At 40.8% G+C, this 24,872-nt stretch overlaps 2 protein-coding genes across 2 annotated transcripts; one reads left to right on the forward strand and one right to left on the reverse strand.

The window, feature by feature from the left end:
* The first annotated feature begins 5,084 nt into the window (after positions 1 to 5,084).
* Positions 5,085 to 7,732, forward strand: tmem179ab (transmembrane protein 179a, genome duplicate B). The gene is given in 5 exon segments (XM_074692176.1): positions 5,085 to 5,177; positions 5,179 to 5,486; positions 5,843 to 5,980; positions 6,069 to 6,147; positions 6,233 to 7,732. Coding segments are annotated over 5 exon segments (777 nt in total). The 5' UTR covers positions 5,085 to 5,099; the 3' UTR covers positions 6,407 to 7,732.
* A 74-nt stretch (positions 7,733 to 7,806) lies between these two features.
* cunh14orf180 (chromosome unknown C14orf180 homolog) lies at positions 7,807 to 24,575 on the reverse strand. Its single transcript, XM_074692175.1, has 10 exons — positions 24,304 to 24,575; positions 23,977 to 24,209; positions 23,189 to 23,219; positions 18,220 to 18,306; positions 16,656 to 16,776; positions 14,559 to 14,589; positions 14,334 to 14,442; positions 11,864 to 12,033; positions 11,609 to 11,744; positions 7,807 to 9,058 (listed from the first exon to the last, which is right to left on the reverse strand). The coding sequence occupies exons 2-10, from the start codon at positions 24,127 to 24,129 to the stop codon at positions 8,853 to 8,855; spliced, it is 1,044 nt and encodes a 347-aa protein (XP_074548276.1). The 5' UTR covers positions 24,130 to 24,209; positions 24,304 to 24,575; the 3' UTR covers positions 7,807 to 8,852.
* Positions 24,576 to 24,872: the final 297 nt, after the last annotated feature.

The raw sequence follows: 24,872 nt of genomic DNA on the forward strand, positions 1-24,872 counted from the left end.
ATGATCTCATTTCTGATCCCTGAGGATTTGGCTTCATCACAGCCCAGCAGGTGCCCTCTTTACTACCTTTCATCCCTCCCTCCTCCTGTCTTCCAGCATGAACACTGTTGCTTTTAAAAAGTCAGCCTGCAATGATGTCATTTTACAAATATGGAGACAGTGTTTCAGAGGACATGAATCACCTCTGAGGAGTCAAACATGGAAATGTATAAAAAACTGTAGTCTATTGGTCATCTAAAACTGATATAGTCTCTTTTATATTGCATAATTCTCTATCGACCTGAACATGACACCGCTAAACGCTGCAGTAATGTCGCTCGGATATGACCAGGTAATTGTTTCTCTGAGGTTTCATTGGATAATTGTTTCATCGGGATGCAGTCACCTAATTATTTTGTACAGAATTGGGGACCATATGGAGCCTGGCAGGTGAAACATAATTAGGCCATGCTAATGTATGATGATTACACATTGACCCTCAGTAGCCTCCACTGTACACACAGTACAGTGCATGTCTATCACAGCTGATCTACTTTTGTGATTATATTACATTCATCAGCTTGCAGGAGGATTTTCTAACAAAAGTGCTGTTAATGTTATCTGACAGAAATCATCTTGAGGATAATTATGAGCAACGTGGGAAAAGTAATTTAAGAAAAAGTTTTCATGCTGTAACAAGCTGTCATCCACTATATACTAGAGATACAGCCCTGATAGTAAACATAGTTTAACCTTCCTCTTGTGTTAGGGTCGCCATCGACCTGTTTTATTTTTAAATGCATACCAAAATCACTTAAAATTTTATTATTTCATCAGGGCTTTTTGACTTTGTCAGGAACCTTGAGTTCAACAAAATTTAACAAAAAAAATTTTTTTCACTACATTATAAAATGCTCTGGTTGAAATTATGTCCTTTGTAGTGTTAGGGTTGGTTTTGACCCGGTTATAATTTTTTTTTTTATAAAGCAATAGTAGGAGCCAAAATAGAAATCATAAGTGTACTGTCAGCCAACACACTTAGAGCCATCTCATTTCTCAATCATGTGAGCTTCAGGGGATGCCCATTTGTCCAGTATTGCTGCAAAAAAAACCAAAACAAAACAAAGATGTCATGTCCACCATGGCAGGTCACTTCACTCATTTGACTTGCAGAGGGCACATCCCCAATTTGCAGCTTACAAAAATGAAAAGAAGATTCATGGTGCGTGAAACTCTGGATTACATTTTTGGAGAAAATGAGGAAGAAGACACAGATCAACATAGCGATGCAGAGGAGCAAATTTCTGAGGAAGAGGACCATATAGAGTAGCAGCCAGAAGACACAGACACATCTGAGTCTGATGAGGAGGTCACTTGTGCTGTGGCTGCTCCTGTTGAAGGATTCAAGTAAAAAAAAAATTGTAGGATCTTTTGGAGTTTAGTACCTCAACATGCAGGACGAATAGAGTCAGGGCAGCTGCTGAAAATATCATGAAATGACCCCTGGTATCACAACGTTTGCTGTGACCAGAGTCATTGACATAAAAACATGTTTTGAGGTATTTTTGCATGCATCCAAACAAACACACACAGAGACACACACACTAACGCACACACACACACACACACACACACACACACACACACACACACACACACACACACACACAGAAAGGCAAGTTCTTGCACACAGATACTTTTTTAAACTCTGATTTAGCATTCGGATAGTTTTGGAAGTAATAAATGATTTCTACTGGTTTGATTGGTTCTTATTTGTTTCAACTTCTAAATTCATATTTTGTGTTATGACGTGTTCTGTGTTTCAATATGTTCATATCAAAGTTCTACTGCTGACATTATCTTTTTTTTTTTTTTGCATTTTCTTGAAGAAAATATATGGGTCGAAAATGACCCATAACACCACAGATGTTATGATAGTTAATAATTTTAAAATGAAAAAATAAATCAAGCAAATTAATTTTAGAGATGTGTTCTATACCCCTTAATATTCAGGGAACACAAACATCCTTTCAATGATTTATATGATTCTCTTGAGGTTAATTTTTCTTTTTTAAAAAAAATTGAAATCGGGAGGTATACTTATAAAAAAGGGGCCCAGACCCACAACAAAAATATTAAACCCAACATTTTCATGGATAAGGAAGCCTGATGAGGTAACCAAGAGATGACAAAAAAATGGATGATATTTTTTTGTTTTTAGTGTATTTTAAAGCTGATTTAAGACACGGGTTGAAAACGACCCGTTAACACCGGGATGGTAACAGAAAACTAACACAGGAGGAAGGTTAAACCATGAGTTTTAAATCTCATATGGTCTCACACACGACTGTTGTGATGATTTTTGTCACAGTTGTCAATGAGGCATTTGAAGTAGACAAAACAAAGGCATCGATCAAACTGAACAAGCTTAAAAGATATCACATCATGATATATAATCGACTTTACAATCTGTGAAAATGCCAATATTTGTACAGACAGAGGCAGGGAGCTGCCATGTTTGGTGATGTTGCCAGGGTTAAAACATACAACATTCAAGCAAAGACGAATGGCCTCTATTAGAAGCATTTAATCAGTGCTCCTCGTCTCCTGCGCCCCCCTGGGGAAAGATTAATGGGTACAGGATATTTCATCAGGCCTCTCCACATCACTGGCCAGGATATGAGGCTGTAATTGTGTCTGTTTGTGCTGTTGTTTTTGTTTTACAGGCAGACAAAGATGAGGCCGCAGGTTGGAGCAGCATGGGGAGGGGTTCCCAGGGCGCCATAAGAAGATCAAGGAAGGGCAAACGAGTGAAAAGAGCATGAAGATCCAGTATCAACAATATGACTTTGGAATCAAACCATCTGTTTTGTTTCCATGTCTGGATTTTGATTCACCTGCTCCAGAAAGAGCTCACCCCTCAAACCACACATGGACTTTTCTCCTCATCATTATCCATCTCATCCTCCTCATCATCAATGGAACAGTCAGATAGTGATGGCTGCCGCCGCTTTACCCACTGATGCCGCCCAGCCACACCCTTTTTCCTCCATGTGTCAGGAGCATTCACTCAATAATGAATTTCTCAGGAATTATTGATAAACATTAAAAATTAATTATTTTTAGCTGATCAAATCTCCAGAAAATAAATGTTGTACACATTGTTTATCTTAAATTATTCTGGTCAACATTACACAGATGCATGTTGGACCATTTGCAGCATGACTGCACTACATTTAAAACCCAGTGGTGGTGTCCTTGAAAATGATTCTTTCTCATGAAAAAAAGGATGTTTGCTTTGCTGCCATTGCATCTCATGAAAAATGGATGACCTCCCAGTGCTTTCTGCTGCCCATTGCTCCCTGTATTTGCACAGAGCCTTGGGAATGCATTTGGGTTAGCATCCTCCTCCTCCCTCTATCCTTCCTCTCTGTCTTCTTCTCGGGGTGAATAACTTAACACATATTTCTGCCTGACACACTTCTGCTCTGGGTCTCCCCTGGGTGCCCAGTTCATGAGCCCACACACACTGTATTATTTAAAAGTGTGGTTTGGTGTTCTTGTGTGTGGAGGTGCATGTTATTTCCTGTTTGTGTAAAGGAGGGGAGTGTTGCCTTGTGGAGCTGTGAGGTCTTTCCTGGTGACCTCGCAGGTGTAGCAGCACCTATGACACCAGCTGGTGTCCAGGCAGAAACAACAGATTTGCCTTTATTTTTTCTGCTCTATGCTTTGATTTTTCTTATCGATAAAAGAGAAAATGCAGCATAGTACACCCATTACAAAGCGGTCAAAGCAATATGAGCTATCACAGAAAAACACTAATCTGCACAATTCATCACACACCAAAGAATTAATATCTGCCAAAGCCAAAAACACCAGAGGCATAACACAGAAGCAACAATACCTAATGATGCAAGACAAGCCGACCATATCTAGTGTTCAAATAAAATATACTTTCACGCCAACACAGCTCTAAAGCACACAAACAATAACTCAAGGTAATCTGAGAGCTGATAACATCATGGAAATCGGAGCTTGCTGTTGCACGAAAACGGCACATAAATCATGTGCAGGGCCGAGGAGGCAAAGTGCTGCAGATTCTTTGAAGGATACAAATAGATGTCTAATGTTGGCAAAGCTCTGGTATAAATACTTGTCTGCATGTAGTATGAGGTATTTCCCAGGGTAGAGCATTAAAAAAAAGGTTGTTCATTTTGTTGTTTAAGTTTTGCAGTCTTTGACCCTATATTTTCCACAAAATCATTTTTTTTCCATCCTCCAGACTTTTTACACTGACCTGTGTCTGTAGACTGTAAATTAAAGCAGTGATTATACTAACCCTACTGAGGCAGTGGTCTCTGACTGTGTGGGTGCCTCCCCCACTGGAGGGCACTGTGGGTGGCTATGAGGCTGCATGGGGCTAGTTGGAGTCTGAAAGACACCTTGGCCGGCTCACCAGATGGGCTCAGTGAAGCATGTCAGATGGCTCTGACAGTTACCTGCCCTTCCTTAAGGACTGTCACCATGTATAAACAAACCATTACTCTCATTTGTGACTGCATGGCCTCATGCGTGTGCAAAATGAGGATGTGTGCACAAGGGCATGATCGCTTCGGATCCTCTGAATAGAAATATCCAAAGAGCCATTACAGTAGGAAGCCTGCTATGAGGTAAATATTCTTCCTGGGTTTAATTTAAGGAGCTTGCTTTTTAACCCTTAGAGCTTGTTCAACAAAGTCATCACACAACCATTTTATCTATACAAAAAATCAGGAAAAAAGTTTACAAGTGAAGTTTTCAAGAGTATTAAAATAGTTTTCTGAATTTTAAATAAAAGCCGATAAATTGCATGTTTGCATTGTGCCCACAACTGCTAATAAATAAGGAGCCTAGACAACCTAAACAGGACAAATGCTTCCTCAGTATGGCAAAAGAATAACTAACTAGCTAGAAAACTGCATGTAAAGAGGACAAATGTCATAATTACTGGTTAATTACTCAAACGACGGCAAGCTGTAACCCCAGTGAAGAGGAGCACCTCAACAGTGTGGATGTAGATAAGATGGAGAGCCCTGGAGGCCTCCGCCTGCTCATTAATTTGCAGCAGAGCGCGTCGTCGGATGCTGCGCCTCCGCACATCGCTGCCTCCACTGCGCAGGCGCAGCTCTTCCAGGACGCAGAGAGCTGAAGAGGAAGACAGAAAAAATGGCCCTCGATAATTTAATTTTCGCTCAATGCATCCTTTATTTTTTAGCATTTGTGTTCGGTTTCATCGCCGTGGTGCCTATGTCTGAAAACACGGAGGACTTCGGGGGGAAATGTCTGCTGTTCACGCGGGGCATGTGGCAAAATGAGAACATCACCGTGTCGAAACAGCGCTTCGTCGTGGAGGAGTGGGGACCCGAGTCCTCCTGCAGCTTCATCACTTTTGTCGGGATAGCGTCCCTTATCCTGTCTGCAGTGCAGGCGTGGAGGCTGCTCTTCTTCCTGTGCAAAGGACACGACGAGTGAGTGACCCTTCGTTGGTGCACTACTTAATATATGCACCATAAAAGCTCATTACGGGCTGCTAAACCACCCTGTTTGTAGGGCTCGATGTGCAATCAATTTTTCTATGCATCCCCCACCTCATGACGTGCTCTTTTTCAGGCAGAAATACATAGACTGTATTTTTCACAGCCTGTGATGTGTAAAGAGTTAAAGAGTGGATCTGAAAATGGCTAGTCACTGTCGCCCTCCATTATAAAGATGGAGGAAATGCACTTCAAATCATTCTGTGGCTCTCATACTCTATTTCCAACTTGTCCTTTTGTTGAGCCCATTCTGTGAGTTGTCCATTTTCTTATGATCGTCTTGCCCACAGCTCCATCTTTAATGCCTTCCTCAACCTGCTGATAAGCTCCCTGGTGGTGTTCATAGTCTTCCTGTCCAGCACCATCGTCAGTGTGGGGTTCAACATGTGGTGCGACTCCATCACAGAGGGAGGGAGCATGCCCAGCAGGTAAGATATGATAGCACAAACCCAGCTGTTCATACACGAGCATTAAAGAGCTGTCGTGCTACAAACTAATTTGTGTGTCCTTATCTAGCTGTGAGGATCTGCAAGACACTGATCTAGAGCTAGGACTGAATAACTCTGCTTTCTATGACCAGTTTGCTATAGCTCAGGTGAGACTCTTTTGAAGTCATTAAAAATCATTGAGGCCAGTTTGACAAAGTTCCAGGAGGAATCAAAAGAATCTCTGTTTTGCAGTTTGGCCTGTGGGCTGCCTGGCTCACCTGGCTCGGGATCACAGTCATGGCGTTCCTGAAGGTCTACCACAACTACAGACAGGAGGACCTGCTGGACAGCCTGATCCACGAGAAGGATCTGCTGCTGGGCCGCTCCTCGCGCCGCAACTCTGACCTCAAGACCGGCCTGATCTAGAAATAAGAGGATATCCAAACACACATACTCCGTCACTCACACTCAACTGTCCAGCCCTCTGCTCATTGTGAGAAACACCAGTGTGCTCCTGTGTAGACAATCAGAATTGGCTTTTGCTTCCATTGACCACGGATTGATCAGAGGGTTTAGCTTTGTTCTCTAAAGGTAATGATTTCCCCTCTAAAAATCTCTCTGAGGTGGTTAATCCTCCAAGAACCCTTCTCTATCGGGTTCATCCATTCCTCTTCAAGGCACACAACCACAGCTCAGATCTGAAAGTATTAAACCCATTTAAAGGATCCAGAGAGTATGAGTGGCTCAGAGAGCTTGGACAATGGATCATGTTGTCTTTGTGAAACTTATGCATGGACCTAATGCATGGCAAATTATTAAGACGGTGGTTTTTAGATGTAAAGGGTTCTCCCTTTTTGTTTTATACACCAATAAATGTGTTCTTTAAGTAGGCCTCTCTCTTGTAGGATGCACTCTGAATCTTGATAAAGTCTGAGTTTCTTGCATGCTGCAGCAAAGCAAAACAACGTGTGCTTTTGCAGTGTCTTCAAATTTAACAGCAGTTACAAAAGGTGTTTTACATTACAGACAAATTGTAGTTGAGAGCATTTATATATGAGACAGGACAACCAGTCTGAAAATGCTTTTAGCGATCTGTGTGAGCTAGAAAACAAATCCTACTTGTGCCATATAGCTACTCAGGCTTCTCCTGCACACTTTATAGGCTACAAACCAATATACTGTGTTACTGTGAATAGACGCACAAATGTACCTGCATGCATCTCTTTCCCTGTTACACACGCACATCACACACTCACTTAGTGTCCGGGATAACAGGAAGAAAGCAAGTCGTGTGCTTGACTTTGATAGGCAATGACAGTTTTATTCAAAAGAACTGAAATCATAAAACTAAGAAAACCCTCCATAAAGGCACTTCTTTCAAAGTGACCATAAATGTTTGGACAGCCGTGAGATGCAGCTTCTAAGCTAAATGTGCATATACACTGGGTATTGTTTTATTGCTAATGACAATTTAGTTTGACAGTACAGAGTTGACAGTGTTTCTTTCTTCTATACAGGCGTTGTTTGCCTCATATTGCTTTGACATTCACATGTAAAAACCTTTTCGAGTTCCCTGAAACCTGTTATATAAAGAACAATGTTTATCTGGAAACTACTTGATGTGTGTTATTGCTTATGATGAGAGGTCTGTGAGATGTGCATCTGTGCCCTTTGAATCCTATGATCCGTTTGTGTGGTGATTTGGCTGTTTCAGTTGATCTGCTTCACTTGATAAAGGGACTCAAACAATAACATACGGTATTTTGTTTCTGTTTGGCCTCATATGTGTAGCACTGGATGACTACATGTTTTTTTTTATGTGTAGCAATGATGCCATCTGTACATTTTCAAAAGCTTAATGAGCATTTGACATCACGATAAAAACCTGAATATCATCTTTTAAAATAGAAATATAACCAGTAACAAAAAATGTAAAAAGTCAAATTATTTTAAAGTTGGATATTTGCTTGGATGCAGATATACAGTTATATAAGAATAAATAACATTTAGGACAAAGGTTATTTAGTGGGATTCAAGCTGTTAAAAAGAGCAACACTGTCAAAAGCATAAGCATTCATTCGGTTTGAGTATATTCTCCTCGACTGTGGGTATATAGAGAGAGAATTCATTACATTGTGCTGTAGGTTTCCTCCTCAGTGGAGCTGGATACAGTCTGTAAAGAAAGAGGTGTTTTTTTTATCTGTTAGTCATTCGACCCGGTGTTGCTGTGAAGTGAAGCAGCCCTGTTTTCCTTCTCACAGATCATTATCGAACAGTTTGCACATTTCTGCTTCCATCCTCCCCTGCATGAATGTGCGGCCTGCCAATCAAAGCTGGTTTCAACATCTCTACATTCATCTATGTGCAAGAACAAGGCTGAATGTTGTGATAGTCCTTAATATAGAGAGCCATATATACACACTCAGCTCTGTTATATCTGATATACACAAATCATGTATTGTAACAAAATAATTATTTGCATTCCATGGAAACATTCACTCACATACAACGGATTGTGTTACTGAAACTGAAAAGTTAAATGCTGTGTAGTGATTGAGTGAGCGTTCTATGTGAGTATCAACATGTGCAAATCAATGCATTTTAAATAAGAGGTGGCTTTCCCACCACCTTAATACATATATATACATATAGAAATGGAAGCTACATATTTCTGGGATTAAACATTTCTCCCATCCTCTCTGTCAGAGTGGTTTAACCCCACAGACAGTGTGCAGAGCCGAGACAAACTGCTGAGGTGTTTGCAGGCCTGGGCTCCTTCAAAGATAGGAAAAATGAGGGGGGAGGTTAAAAAAAAAGAAAAAAGAAAAGAAACCACAAGGGGCTCTTTGTTTCCCCCTGTGGTTGGATTCAGTCACTGCATGGTCAGCCATATCCAGCAGCCCCACAGAAGCTGTTTCATGTGCAGCAGGTAGACAGCCAAAGTGGCCTCCAGATCCTCGCACACCCGCTGGGGGCGCCGCCGGCCTGTGCAGTACATAGCCACGCCCAGGAATGACATCAGCAGGAAGAGGCAGGTGAAGAGGGCCAGGTGTGGGCGGGAGGGTGTCGCCTCATAGGCTGCAAACAAGAAACCAGTTTTTGCACATTTTTGGTTTGTAAATGAGAATTTAAATTTTTGCATGCACACAGGCCTCTCCCTTTTTTTTCTGCACCCAGCATGTTCAAAGCCTTAGGATTGTTTATTGAGGATTTCATAGTAACAGTGTCATGTTAACCAAGCTGTGCTCTCTTTAATTTTTTTTGCATAGCAAAATGTGACAGTGAAAGCTTCATTGCGTGGCTGGCAGCACAGTTTTTCAAAAGTGAGATATAATTTGCATTGTACACAGTGGTCCTTTTCTCCTAGAAATTACAAATACTTAACATTTAACTACTTCCCCATTGACCACCAACCAAGAGAGAAGATTATAGTAAAAACCTTAAAGGAAGAAAAGTCACAAATCATGTTTAGAAGCTTATTTATAATTTTAACACCTAACTGTGAATATTAGCTAATAGCTTTTAAGTACACCTTTGGCTGATGTTTTAGTTTTTTACTTTGTTACACAGACTCAAATACATTGACTGTTTAAAAGGCCATCATGAAGCCCGTTTCTCTATCAGGGGGTGACCTGGAGGGAACTGTAAAATCAAAGTGAGTTCCTGTCATTACATTTGTCATAACATGTGTTATGCTGATTTATGTCAAAATTTTAACTTTTCTGAGAGGCATAGTTTTAGTTTTACTTTGAAGCTTAATATAGGGTATGAAGTCATCATAGAAAGACCTAGAGCAGGGGTCTACAACAGGCAGAACCAGTATGAAACATGCAGTTGTGTGATTAGCAGAGCAGCGATAGAGGTGGGTCATCCCTGTCTTGAGAAGCTAGAATTAAATGCTGAGTGAACCTGTGTACAGTTTGAGAGAGCTGCGTTGCTGCTGAATGTGTTCAATTCTGACTTTAAGATAGCATTTTTGGCCTTCATGTATCCACTGATGTGTAACATGAGTAAAAAATGAAAAGATTTGGGAATATTTCATAAAAATACAAAAAATTGCCTAATCAACCAAAAATGCCATGGATCCCCTGTGGTACCTCCATGTACCCCCTAAGGGCCGTGGACCCCCTGCTGAAGACCTCTGCTCTAGTAAAGCCAAGAAAAGGAGAGAAGAGAACAGACACAGGAAGCTGCTAAAATGTTGTTGATGGAAAGAGATGGAAAATAATGCCACAATAACTTGCTATACCAGGAAGCAACCATAAGCTAACATAGGTCAACAGCTAACATTAGCTTTCTTACTATTACATGACTAACATTCTGAGTTTGAGAGGGTGTTATTTAATACTGTTAATGCTGTAAAGATGGCTAGCTAGCCAGCTGTTAGCTGCTAGTTTATTGCTTTTTGGTGCTAACAATTGGCCAACATTTCTGTTTAGCAGTAATTGCTGGAATGTTTAAGTAATAAGTAATGACTTAGCTGCAATACTTAATGAGTCATTTGAGCTTCGGTAAATCTTTTAAGGAACATTAGCCAGGTTTTAAATTCAACAACATATCTTATAAACCCAAAAGCTAACATAAAACAGCCACTAAAGACTAGAATTCAACCAGCTCACAGCTAATGCCACGCCTGATGGTGTTCCATGATATGAGTGATGTAAATTCTTTGCTAACAGTCATGTTAACAGGAATGTTCACTATCAGTAGCTTGTATGCTAACAATGATTGTTTTGATTAAGCTGTCAGTATGATGAGAAATCAAAGATTAGGTTTTTACTTAAAAGAGGACACAGTGTGTCTTTACAGTTTTATGATCAGTGTTTTTTTTTTAGTTGGTGGTCAATCAAGAAGAGGAGAAAAAATCTACCTTTATATAAAAAGTGCAATAGATCATTGGTATTTGTGATTTAATTAAATACACATATTTTATCTATTATTAAGTCAATTTTAATGCCTTTTCCACACATGTTAACAACACACACAAACTCAGTTGTGAAATGTGGCTGTTACAGTCTTGTGCACATTCAACTATAGGTCCTTATAGGCCAACTTACCACCTGAACAGTCACAGTATGGAATGTCTGTGAAGCCGACAGAAAGGAGGACAGTACATCAGCCTCTGTGATGCACAGCAGCTACAAACTGGCTGCTGTACCCTCATGGACCCCACTATCTCACTGGAACAGACTCCATGGAGCCTTATTTGCATGCATAATTAAATACCAAGAGTAAAGCACTTGCTCATGTTTGGACGTCTCGAGGCAATACATAATTTCTAAATAGTACAGAATCCCTGAAGGACAATGGTTTACGATGCAATCAAAGGCTCTTTTATGCATTTTGTTCTTCCTTTTAACTGTTGAATATACTGCTGTTATATATATATGTGTATGACTAAAACTGAGACATCACAAACTATGAGGAAAATAGTAGACATTAGCAGACTTTCATATTGTTACAATATGAATTAACTTCTTTGTGTCTTTAAATGAGTCACTGAAAGGATTTGGAAAATATGTGTGACATGAAGTCTCGTGGGCTTGTTTGTTTTAAGGGATTATAGCAGCAGAGAGCGGCTTGTTTTCTTCAAACACATCTGACCATCGGGCTGGGCTGTTTTCTTACCGTGCACTGTGGTCTCAGGCTCCCTGAATCGAACCCTCCGTTCACCTTTTCGTTTGTGGTTGGGTTCTATTTCTGACCCGTAGCTGGAACCTGGCCTCTTTAGGATGGAGGTTGGGACTTTGCCATTGATCACCTGCTTTAGATACAAGTTTTCCCATATTTATGTCCAACAAACAACAGAGGCACAAAGATCTTCCACAAACAGACTGCCTATGTAAATCTGTTTAAGATGCCTGCAGGTGTTGTCCACTCTACCTTGGGCTTCGACGTTTCTTCCTGTTGGTGGTGGTGGTGGGAGTCCTTTCTGTGTCGGACCTCTGAGTGTTTCTCCCGGTGGGAATGAGGAAGACCATTGCCGGTGTCTTTAATGGACTCTGTAGCAGCAAAGCGCTTGGACAGTGCAGTCACACACTCACCCAGGGAGTCTAGAGGAAGAACCATGACCAGATAATAGAAGTGATCAAGAGCTGCTTCACACTGGAGCCTGCAGTCTGCTCTGAAGACAGCAGTGAGGTGAGAGTAAACACACAAAGTTAAACATGCAAATAAAGGTTAAAAGAAGACTCTTGTTTTAACCCTGTAAGTTCGAGATTAGTTTAGACAATGTTAAGACAGTTTAGAGGGCTAAAGTTACAATCTGTATCTGTAATCTCAATACTGAGCTTTGTCTTTCTGTATAGGCTGATGTATTGGTGCCTGACCTGAAAAATCAATGATTTAATCAATAGATGACTCAATCTATCACTGTTATAGGTAATTTACAACTAGAAGAGAGTGACTGATTAAGATGAGGGCCAAGAGAAAGGTATAAGTAGACAGGCAGGTATCTCATGTGAGCACCCTTTCTTTCATAAAACTCAAGAGGAGAATGTCTGATGTTCTGTAAGAGTTCATTTTCAGTGCTTGTCCTTATTGATCTGTGGTAGACATGCAGAGAATGTTCCTGCAGAGTTTCCTGTTGAGCTGTTATTTAAACAGACTGGTTCTCGTGACTCTTAAGCTGAAACACCAGACGCTGCTGAAGCTATGTACATTTGGGCTTGTACTCTGAAAAATCAAGAAATATATAAAAGAAATTCAAAAAATGCTATCAAGGATAGAAATAAAGTGTTTTATTTAGTGTTTTGTCTATTAAAGGGAGAGTATCCTAAAAAATTGAAACAGAGAGGTGCCTAAACAGGTGATCAGATAGAAAGTTCCAGGATTTTACTCCTTTGACTAAAAAGATATTTAAGTTCATATTTATATTATTAAACCATCAGCACACTCAATATTTATTTTAGGTTTAAAAAAGTAAACAGCACCCAGATCATTAAAGCTCCTCTGAGGAACCTTGGATTTGACTTTGGCATGCATCCGTTGACTAAGTGATTAGTCTTGTCTCTTTGTTTATCTTAACCTGTACTTATGTAAGTAGTATTGCATAACAAAACTGACCATCCTGCTGTCTTTAAACTATCAAACATATTACACACTGGGAACCTTGTAGTGGAAAAAATATTCTGTTTTGACAGCCCACGGTCAATTACCTCTGTTGCCGTCCTGATGGCGTCTGTAAGAGCCGTTATTCCATTCTCTCTCTGAAGGTCTTGTTTGTATTTTAAGGGTCATTTCAGAGGCATCAGTATCTATTACTGTCTGATTTATAATTAGCTAAAAACTCCTCACAGGAGCTTTAAGTTATTCTCTTATAGTTTGGTGAGATGTAGTCTTAAGATATTTTCATGAACTGACGCACAATGTACCACAGTCTTTCCGCAGTTTAGACACTGAAATTCAGCCAATATATTCACGTGAGTGTTTCACTGGCTGACAGGAGGGGGGGCTGACCCAGTTCACAGTGTTTAGTATCCAAGGGACACAAGCTGTAAACCGTGAAACGTGCCTCTGTTGATATGTTTCCCTGTGGGTCAAAGAGGATTTCTCTGTGTACAATACAAAGTGAAGGTTACAGAAAGTACACAGAGACTTCTGCGAGTTCTGATTCGCAGAACAAGTTCAACCGCTCACTGACCCTGCATTTTCTTTTTTCACTACTTCACCGCACGCACTGAAGAAAATCAGAGGTAAACAACAGGGGATGTTGTAAATCTTTGTCCTTCTCTGCTGTACACTTTGTTTTTATGTAGCCAGGCCTGTTCAGCACCACTTCCTCTGTGAGCTGACTCGACAGCACGGCTGCTTTCTACCTTCTGCTTCCAACACCACAGCAGTCCTCGCAAAAATGCAGAGTTCAGATTTAGACAGAGTGTTGTTCTCTCATAATGCAAGCCAAGCATACATACTGTACAGAACAACTGTGGCCTCAAACTGTCACAGAGATACTTTTCTTTGCAGCGCTGCATAAAAGACCTCCTGTGTCCAACATGATGGCAAGTGTCTAATAATCTAACATTTTCATGGGTTGACAAGGTTTAAAGGATGACTTAACGTACGCTAAACCACATCCCTACTGAGCTGTTGATAGGTGAACATGTTCATAGTTTTAGGACAGTCATTTCGTATTTTTATGATGTTTCGTACAGAGCATGTAGTTGTTGTTTTTGTGTTATTCTGATGTATTTTCTCCTAATCACTTCTTTTTTGTTCAGTGCAACATGGTTATAGTATGTCAGGAATAAATACACAGCTAATGTGACGGTTGTAATTCACCCGTGCTTTTTTAACATCTGTTAGAACGCATACAGTCACTCCCTATGTTGTAATATCTACTCGGGACCCTCACCTGAATATTCTGTCTTGCCGATCTCAGCATAGACCGTGGCCATAAACTCCAGGCTCCTGGCTGTAATGGGATGGTCATTCCCAAAGGCCCTCTGGTGGATTTTTGTAGCCTGAAAGTTTAATTAACACACAGAAGGGGTTTGAAGTTGACTCAAGAGTGTTGTAAAATGTTTAATTTGTTCATAAATCTAGAGAAGAAGTAGAGAGAGTGGTGGGATGTACATACCTTACCGCTGTATTCGAGAGCAAGATGAGGTCTAAAAGGGAAAGGAAAGACAGCTTAATATCTCTGCTATAATTTTTCTGATGCTCAGGAGTTAAATGTTCTGAACCTCCCAGAAAAAAAGAGAGTACTCTCTTAAAAATATGTGATTATCTGAACAGAAATCTCTCCATGCATTCTTCCGTTCAAATGAACAGATGTTTCCAATGACAGCAAACAAAGCGTGACCTCGATTGAATGTTTTGACCCATGCTTCACTGTCAGGTGAGCGTATCAGTTTCAGTGTTGGAGTTCAGCAGCATGAGAATTTTAAGCACGCTGGTGCTGTGATTAGACACTGAAGGAAGTGGAAACCTTCTATTCCTGCCAGCACGTACTGCTTCTTTCTAGTCCACAGGGTGAGTTACAAACGGCATGGCGCTCCCAGGATGGTTTACCGACTTGTGCCCTCATTGCAGCTCTCATCCATGGTGTTAAGCTAGGTGAATGTGATGTGGTTTATAGAGGATCTGCCAGCTGTTCCACTCATATCTTCCCTGGAAAGTGAAGCCAAGGGCAGTCATCACCTTCATACCCTCACGTGTGTCGGTAAATGTGGAGCAACCTCTGGTACGTGCGACAGATGTTCAAAAGCCAAACTACAATAGGATAGCTGGCAATTTGTGCTGCTTTCTGGGGACATCTGATAAGGAAAGACAGTGAAGTCCTTCACCTGATCTAAGTGCTTAAAGATTCAGGAAGTATGACAACTTCCTGTCCTCATTTTTTGACTGGTGTGGCCTCACTTGGGCTCTAACGCTTACAGGGGTTGAACAAAACACAGTTTGCTTTCTCCAAAAAAATGAACAAACACAAAATGAACAACATTTTTCCTCACTGTGCTTCAAACAGTCAAATCTATGTTAATTACACATCTTAAGTTCAGTGGATGTCATCTTCCTGTTGTTTTTGGTTTTTTATTTTTAAGAAGCATTAGTTACATTGTACAGATTCTGAGTTTAATTCTTTCAGGGCTTAGAAAATGTACATATCAAAAGGCACAATTAAAAAAAATGATAAGTTGAAAAGTGTCAAATTAAATGTTAATAAAGCAACTCTTGACCTCTTGAACACACAGCACAGCCTAAGTCCTGCCACTGAGCAGGCAAAATGCCAATCACTGACCCAGATTTTGGGGTGACCCATCAGATTTCAAGCCTTGGTAATGTTGGAGGTCTTCAAGAATTGTATTTAGTGAGAAACCCAATCCTCTTTATCCAATGTTGCAAAATCTACCCTCTCTTATCCAAAGTGCATTAATTAAGCACCTGTGCCAAACAAACCTTCCACCCTCCGTCGCCCTCTCTGGCAATCAGGTTAAATGGCCCGATCCCAACAATGACAACAGAGGCACAGAAAACGGGTGCATGCTGTGGCCTAACAAAGTGTCCCTGCAACAGGAGACAGCAGATCCAGTTGAAGTGTTCCTCTTGTGACACTCACGTAGAGAACGGTGTCTCTTTTCTTCACATCTACAGGGAAATTCAACGCTTGCTAACAACACACTGCGGAGCTGCAATTTATGTAGTTTGGAATTTTATCTTTACAAAACGCATCTCAGGGAATGTGGACATGAAAATAGTATCTCACTATTCATAACCAGTGAAGAGCTTCTTAAACATGATGCATGAGTATGAAATGTTAAATAACTGGATTTTTATTAAATGTCACAGGAGTTATTTATTAACGTCTTTTATTTCCCTGTAATCTTTTCACTTATCTGTGGATAATACTTTATGGATAGATTGACTTTTTATTGTCCTAACTGCTTCCGTGAGAGATGTGAGAACACAAATAAATGAACTGTTTGCTTTGTTAGAACTGAATCAGCACTTGGAAGTTTTGAAGCGCCAACGTAATACACTTATGATTCATATTTAAATTTATGTATACACTGAAGACAGTGTATACATGAAGTGTTTTAACTCCTAAGTAAGTAGTCATAAAAATGACCCTCTGAAACTATAAATCGGGTCTTAATGAGCCCTTAACTCCACCAACATGATACCCCTCATTAACTACAGCACCACAGAAGCTACAACAGGACACAGTTTTACCTACTGTTTGCTCATGATGCACAGCTGGGCCAGCCGCTCCAGGTGCTGCGCCTGGGAGGCCTGCTCCGAGAGCTCCTCTGGGGTCGTCCATCCAGCAGAGCCCAGAGTCGCCTCCTCCTGAGGCCCTGTTACACAAACACAGGGCATTGAATCACTGTCAGCTCTCACTCTGAACTCTTCTGCTCGTCAGCCTGTCACTCTCTCTCCACAGTCCTCTGCACCCTTTAGAAATAGATAAATAAAGCCTCAAATTTTTGGGGTTTCCTGCTATCAGGTTGTACAGCTCCGCAGCGGACTTTAAGCCTGAGCAGCCGAGTGGAGTCAGCTGAAGACTGAAGACACAAGAGCAGAGATAAGGGCAGGAGAGAGCAGATAAGAGAGTCAAACAACACACACCACGCCCACTGGAACACTTAGACACACACGCACATGCTGACAAACACGGGTATGTACTGTACACACACACACACCTGACAGTGTGTGAAGTGAAGATTAGTTGTGCTTGTAACCCATACCACAACCAAAGTAAATAAATCATTGCAACAGGTCTGTATTCACTGGAACCACAAAATGACATTTATGTTTCTGTCTGTGGGAAACTACAGAAGAGAAACTGGAAAGGGACGGATGCTGCTTTGTGCTCTGCCCCCGGAGAAGTCCAGCATTCAAGCAGAGTGAGTGCTGAATCAGGGTCTTCAGTATTCTGTGGCTACACAAAGCTCCTAATGAGCCAAGTGTGGCCATTTGTCTTCCACTTCGTCTGTCCCCCATCTCCTGCTCTGTGCCCAGCACGCTACACTGCGCTGCTGCCTCAGCAGCAGACAGAGAGGAAGAGGCAGACGTCTGGAGCAGCAGCAGGTGATGAACGAGCCGCCTCGCTGCAAATGCTCGCTTAAAGCTTCACCAGCTTTACCATAAACAAAGATGGACTTGGGCAAAATGGGACTTCATTCTCCATAGGCACACTGGGTAAAGAGACAGTTCCCAAGGAATTACAGTGAACACATTGTGGGCTAATCTATACATTATATGCAGGCTTGTTTGTAGATGCAGGTCACACACACAAGCCAATTTGGAGAGCTGCCTACTACAAACACCATCTGCCAAACACTGAACTGCTTTAGAGTATCTGCTGCTTTACTAACAGCCTTGAGATTAAACAACAAATTAAATTAAGCTAACCATTTCTCTAATCCACCTAAAGTGTGCATTTTACTAATGATGGCCTACTAACTGAAACTTTCCTCTAGGTTTTCTCAGAGCTATATAACTTGCTTACAACCCAACATTATTCAGTGAAAACAGTCACAGAAAAAGACTTCAAAAAAAGCCTGAAACAACAGCCTCATCCACACAGGAGTATACAGTGAACCTTACCTATAATAATGGACGGATTGTTTATCACCTGTATTTAAACACTCAATGACATTGGAAGAAAAAAAATGCTCTACCATACACACTAAAAGTAAAACAAGTTGTCTTACCCAGGCTGCACAGTGTAGGACACACTGTACATGTAATAAAGTAAAAGCATTGAAGTTTATGTCCATGTTGTCAGATGTACTTGCCTGTGCTCCCTTGGAGAGCGGTGAGCTCGATCAGTGCCACCTCGTAGAACATTTTCTCAGCCTGGATGAACTGCAGGGCCTTTCCATCTGTTTATATGGGTGAAGGATCAGTCTCACATATCACTGGGATTAGTCAGTTGTTGAAGATAAAAACAGCCCCTCTGCTCAGCTCACCTCTGTGATTTTCTAAATTCAGCTTTTCTGACAATGACCCCTTCAGGCAAACAGAACAACTATAATCCAAAGAGGACTGATGATCTTAGGGTCTGGATTTCATATTGTTGTCTCTGTTACTGTTTGTGTGCTGTTTTTCATCATCCGTGTTTTTATACTGCAGTTAAATTCGAGCTTTTGTTGGTCGTACAGTCGTATCTTATTACACCCCACTGTACTGTCTTATTCCCATATTAATGTCTGATTTCATCTGTTGTTTTCCTGTTTTGCAAAGACATGGTTTAATACGTCTGAATGCCAGCTTTGTTTCCACAAAAAGCAAACTAAAAATAGATTCTCTCCACTTTGTCAAAAGCTTTCTGTGTACTGAGAGCCGGTCCCACTGTAAAATGACACCTTTGATGCTTGTCAGGTGAATTTAAAGACCAGTGAGATGGAGAATGCTCAAAATAAACACAGCCCCACCGCTCTAAATGTCCTACTTAGAAGCAGATCTCTCATGTGTAAAACACGTTTAATGCCACTTCAGTTTCTGCTTTGGCTTTAAAATATTTCACATACACACATGTCAGTATCTGCTTTTATATTGGAGATGGACAGAAAGACATTAGGGTTCTCAATTTAAAGGAACTATGATGTGTGGATCTTAAAGACAGGTGGTTGCTCTCTAATTTTTATACCCTTAAGATTGGTATTATTTCAACTGAAGGGACAGACAAGGACACAAAACAGCATCTTTATTATTCTATGGTTCATACAGAAAGTACAGTTTGGACCTCATCTAAAAGAGAGGCAGCTTTTATTAAACAGAAAGATGAAAAATGTATTCTTTCCATCTAAGCATTACCATAACACACCAGAATGAATGATGTCGAGGAGCCATTAGAGGATGTACACCTGAATAATTTAATGTGCAGGGCTGTAAAAGATAAAAAAGCAGCATGTCATGGAGACCCAGCAACATTGAAACCTAATTGAAACTCTGTGGGTAACATTTTTTTTGCGTAATATGCTGCAAATTTTGTATGCACTGGAAAAAGTGAAATTTTATCAAGTGTTTTTGTCTTATATTCAGTAGGAAATGTCTTGTTATACTTGATATGAGCCACATTCACCTGATCAGTCTAGAAAAATGTTGTTTCAAGTCATTTAAAGACAAAAAGTGAGGTCTGATTTGCTTGAAAGAAGTAAAATAAAAATCTGCCAATGGAACAAGAGAGAAGTAACTTGTTTTAAGACATTATTCTAGTTTCGAGCAAATTTTTTTCTGTTCCATTGGCAGATTTTTTTTTTACTTCTTTCAAGCAATAAAGAGCTCATTTTTGTCTTTAAATAACTTAAAACGAGACATTTTTCTGGACTGGTCAGGTGAATGTGGCTCAATCAAATATCAAAAAGACAATTTTTTTACATAAAATAAGACAAAAACAGTTGATAAGATTTCAGTTTTTGCATTGTGGATCTTGGTAAAGATATACCAGCGCGGTCAAAATGTAATCTACCTGATTCAGCTCCAGGGACTCACCCGACAGCAGGGGAATGAGGAGCATGGAGTGGACCATCTTAGAGGGAGGATTAGGGGAACAGCCATCATCAAAGGTCACAGCACTACTCCTGCTGGCTATTTTTAGCCTGGCTGGACCACAACAATGCCACAACAGGAACCTCACACTATTCTCTCCACTCTTGTCATATACACACAAATACACACACATATGAAATCACACACAGCTGGTGATTGGACTGTAATACAAATGTGATGAGAACTTGCATTAGCACCTTCACCATCAAAGGAAAACTAGATCACACGTGAGACACAAGTCTGCCTCTAAATAACCTCAGGAAGATTTCCTTCACAGTTACAGGTCACATGATCAATTCTGACTGAATTAACACCACTTTATTGATCAGCTTGTCCTAAAGCTCTCTCCAACTCTCCATAACTGCATGCCCACTTTGAAATGTAAATACAGGATCTGCTGAGAATTTTATCAGATATTTTCTTTATTTGAGTTCAAAGTCAAAATGTCTGGGGCAACATACTTTCCAAGAACAATGCATCAGTAAACACTCAGCAGCCAAAAGAGCTTTTGGCTTTGAACCAGAGGTCACTTGTAGATACTGCCAGCTCTGATAACAATACATCAGGCCTTAATCGGTCATGGCATTGCCACTATCACTATCAACTGCACCAATTACATTATATTTGCTGGAGGATAGCCAAAGCAGCAGCATGACATCAAGCCACTTTGAACATGTAAATCCAGCTTTGCATACTGCAGCAACTGGATGGTTTGTTAGACTCACAGAAAGTATGTCAAGAGCCACTTCACATTCTTCTGTTTAAAAACAAAACTGTATGGTTCCCACATCCTCTCCCTCTTTGAGCACAGTGACCCTTCACCTCCCTCTCTGGAGGAATCCACAGACCACAAAACAACAGCTTCAGTGCTGCAAAGCTCGTGAGAACAACTCAAAAAAATCTGAGCTTTTTCTTTTTTTTTTGAATTTCAACTGCAAACAACCTCATATCGATGATGTCCTCATGCATTATTATATGAGCAGTCTGTTGCATATTTTTTTACCATATTATGTTATTGTTAACATAATATTTGGGATTATTATTTTGATCATCTTGCCCTTGACTTAACATCTTGTGATGACATTATGCTCTTTTTTTTAATATATTTGAAATAGACAATATCTCAAAATACACACCATTGATCTTTTAACATATAGTCATTAAATTTCTTTTACAGCCTATCTCTTTTTTTATTTTACAGTTTTAACATAACCTCATGTAAACAACTCACCTACCTATGTTTTTCCATTTGAATGACATTTTTGAAATATCTGTCCTGCGAATCACCAAAGATGCAGAGCATAAATCATTCACCACATTCACACATGGACAAATCTCAAAACAGCGCCTCAGATTTTCAGGCTGAGAGGCATGTGTGAATGTAAACAGCCTCATTTTTCAGCCCAACTTCACCCAGACTTTTTCCTGCCAGCCTCCTTATGAATCTGGTTGAGAGTGCAGCGGGTGACATTCAGCTGGGGGTGATGACCTGCAACCAGTGTCTGTTTACATGTAGCACTGATAGAGATACATAGACTGTAATAACAGATTTAAATCCGTTGCTTCATCCTCCATCATGTTGTAAACATTACACTTCTGTAGTGAATTTTGATGTCACTTCCTGCCTCCCAAGACACCCCCTGCACACCAGCCCCTTTCAACCAACAGAGGAGACTTCATGCTTTCAGGGACATGTGTGAACATGCAACTCTGGGAAATGTGCAGGAGGGAGGGGGTCTGCACATTTCAAAACAGAAGAGGGTATTTGTGGAAGAAGAGCCACACAAAGTCTGCTTATGTGCGAGTTATACATTTTGTCTATCATTACCTCTGTTATGGTTGTGTTTTAAAAAGAGTTTGTCTGTGAACAACATAACTCAAAAAGTAACGCACTGATCTTGATGAAATTTTCAGTAAATGTTTAAAATGGGATAAGGAAGATGTGATTAAATTTTGGAGGTGATCTGGATCACCGTCTGGATCCAGGATTTATTTAAAGGGTTCTTTATCATTGTGAGATAGGGCTGTTTTCACCATATGTGTATATAACTCCACCATTATTGGTCAGATTGCTTTGAAAACAATACAAGACAAGGTCACCATAATTTCTGACAGATGTAAATTTACGATTCAAATCCTGGAAATATTCTGGATACTAAGATCTGGAATATGAAATATGTACTGAGTCAACATCATTTTTAACACTGTCAGGAAACAAAATATGGTACAAACCTGCAACTAACACCAAATTGTGGCAGACAGTTTGCTGAAGGGAGTATAACATTAAAATAGGACTAAAGTGTTGGTGGCAATCACATTATGCTTGGTGGAGGTCTGCGCTCTGAGTGATTTTCTAGTTCCAAATGTGATTAGATTTGTCTTTTTAGACCCTCCTCAAGGTTAAATCGACTTTTCTAATTTATTTTTTTCCAAAAGTGTCATATACAACGAGTGATGTAGTCACAATTTAGCAACTGTTCTTATACTTAAACTAAGACATTATTACATAGTACCTTTGCCTACATAAAATGCCAGCTAGGCAAGACAGAATAGAATTACTGTGAATGAAATACCCCTGTCATGGTAGATGACCCTCTTAGCACCAAAAATAAGTTTACTTGTGGCTACTGACAAAGTGAATCTCATAAGCAAAAGTAAAACCACCTATTTCTGACAATGAGAAGCACAGCCTTTCTGAAGTAGAGAACCTGAGCTGGCACATTAAGTGTTGGAGTGTCTCAGTAACGGGGAGAGGAGCCATGGAGGTAACGTATCCTGAAATGCAACACCTCTCTATTATCTCTGTGTCCTATGGTGCTATAGTTTATAGAGGCAGTGAAGTGTCGATGAACAGGCTAGTCGGAGCAGATACAGGTTAATTAGTGCTCTTCCACTCTGTTGTGCAGAGATAAGAGCCTACAAATCCTCTTAAGAGACTGACACGCAGCCTGGGCTATACACAATGCGTGATGCATTCAGGGACAAATGTGTTATTATGGACTCACCAAAAGACATCACCTCATTCCCCTCAGTTTACACCCCTTTCTATTAAAAACCTACATCCTCCATTGAGCTGGAATTTGCATTGCCTACAATGATCCTCTAGATCATCTTGCAGAAATAGAAAGCTAGCTTATTTCCCAGCCTGCAAGCTAACACTCGATGAAATGACAGGAGGGACAAGTGACTTTCCCCAGATTTGGAAAAGGATACAGTTCTTTTCAGTGATGAAGAGCTCTGCAATCTGTAAAGCACAGAAAAACAGCCAAGGCACATGGTTAAGTTGTGAATTATTCATACCATCATTACTCCCTGCTGTGCATGTGCATGATGTAATGTGCTGTCAAAACAAGGAACTTCTGCTCTCCATTTCCCCAGCACCACTGGTCTGCTGAAACTCATACCACACGTTCCAAAGCTCTTGAGTAAGGGCTATGTTTCGACATTACTTACAACTAAACAGACTTTAAACTGTAGTCATGCCTTTGTTTGAGGGCCTCATAAACTAGCCTAAGTAAGTAATCTGCTAAGACTTTGACCGTGCAGCACAGTGCCACAGTGTAATGCCTGTGACCTTAAAAATACCAAAACATAGCTCGCACACAATGGGACGGATGTAAATGATATCCTCCAGTATTTTTGGCCATGTGAGCAGTCTATTAGCATTGTTACTGTGAAGTAGTGTTGCATTCAATGCCTCATTTAACAGCATGCCCACTTTAAGTCCTGTTGAAATGATCTCACAGTACACACAGGAGGACATATGATGGAGTGTGCTGTTGGAGCTGACATTGGTGTTGCTGGTATCAAGGTTGAATGTATCCTGTGTGCTGCACAAATTGATCATTAATGATGCTCTCAAAGAAGTGGAGTACATGTGGGTATAAAGCAAAGTACATCTATCATAAATCAGAGTTGTGGATGCATGTTGGTCAGTGAGACCAAAAGGAGGAAGAAACACAATGTGAGAGGCTGTGTCTGGTTTTGGCAGCAAGGCTCACCTGGTGGAGGCAGTTGGGCAGAGAGTTGAAGCTCTGCACATGGGTCAGTCCCAACAGGCAGCTGAGGAAGCAGTGGAGGGCGGCCTGGTACTCCCCCTGCTGCTGGAGCTGCTGTCCCAGCTCAAACAGGCCCTCCCTCCCCCCGTTCAGCATCCCCAGTCCCAGCCTGAGCCAGCACCGCCTCCCATCAGCAGAGCTCCACCGGCCGAGGACGAACGCTCCTCTCCTCGCCACTACGATGAAGCACCACAGGTAGAAAAAAAGAAAACAGCCACACACAGAGGGGGAGAAAAAGATGTAAAGAAGATATGCTGCTGCTCAGCTCACATGAACACGGACTGAGAGAGGTGCCTGAGGGAGGAGGAGCGAGCGGGAGCAGCTTCCACTCCGTCTCGTCTGGGAACAGTAAGTCAAGGACAGGTGGTATGGAGCAGGCTGAGGGAGCTCCGGCGACTCGCACAGAAGAGATCCTTTCCCCCTCCCTCCTCCTAGGCTGCACCAGGAAAGGAGGACAGAGGAAGTAGGAGAGTACTAGCTGTTTGAGTGGCAGAGCTGTTGACCAATAGCTGCTCTGCTCATGCACAGAAGCTCCTCCAGCTTGTGTTTAGCACACTGAGTCCCTCCTCAGTGCCTGAAGTGAAAGAATGCAATGCTTCAAGTGTTGATGATAAAAAACAAATATAGTGTGCACATGTTTTTAATGTGTATATACTATAAAACCTACATTTCAAAATATGTCTCTGCTATGAGACAGTAACGCGTTTAGTTCATCTTAAGAGCAAGAGAATCATTTGAGTCTTTCTGCCCTACTTATGATTTAAAAATGAATTATGCATCGGCACAAGGCACAACAAGCAAACTAGAATAAATGTTGTGTGAGCATCTTTTTCACAATA

The sequence above is a fragment of the Halichoeres trimaculatus genome, unplaced genomic scaffold (assembly GCF_033239565.1).
Source record: "Halichoeres trimaculatus isolate MK-OKI-2021-1 unplaced genomic scaffold, fHalTri1.1 fHalTri1_scaffold_17, whole genome shotgun sequence".
NCBI lineage: Eukaryota > Metazoa > Chordata > Actinopteri > Labriformes > Labridae > Halichoeres > Halichoeres trimaculatus.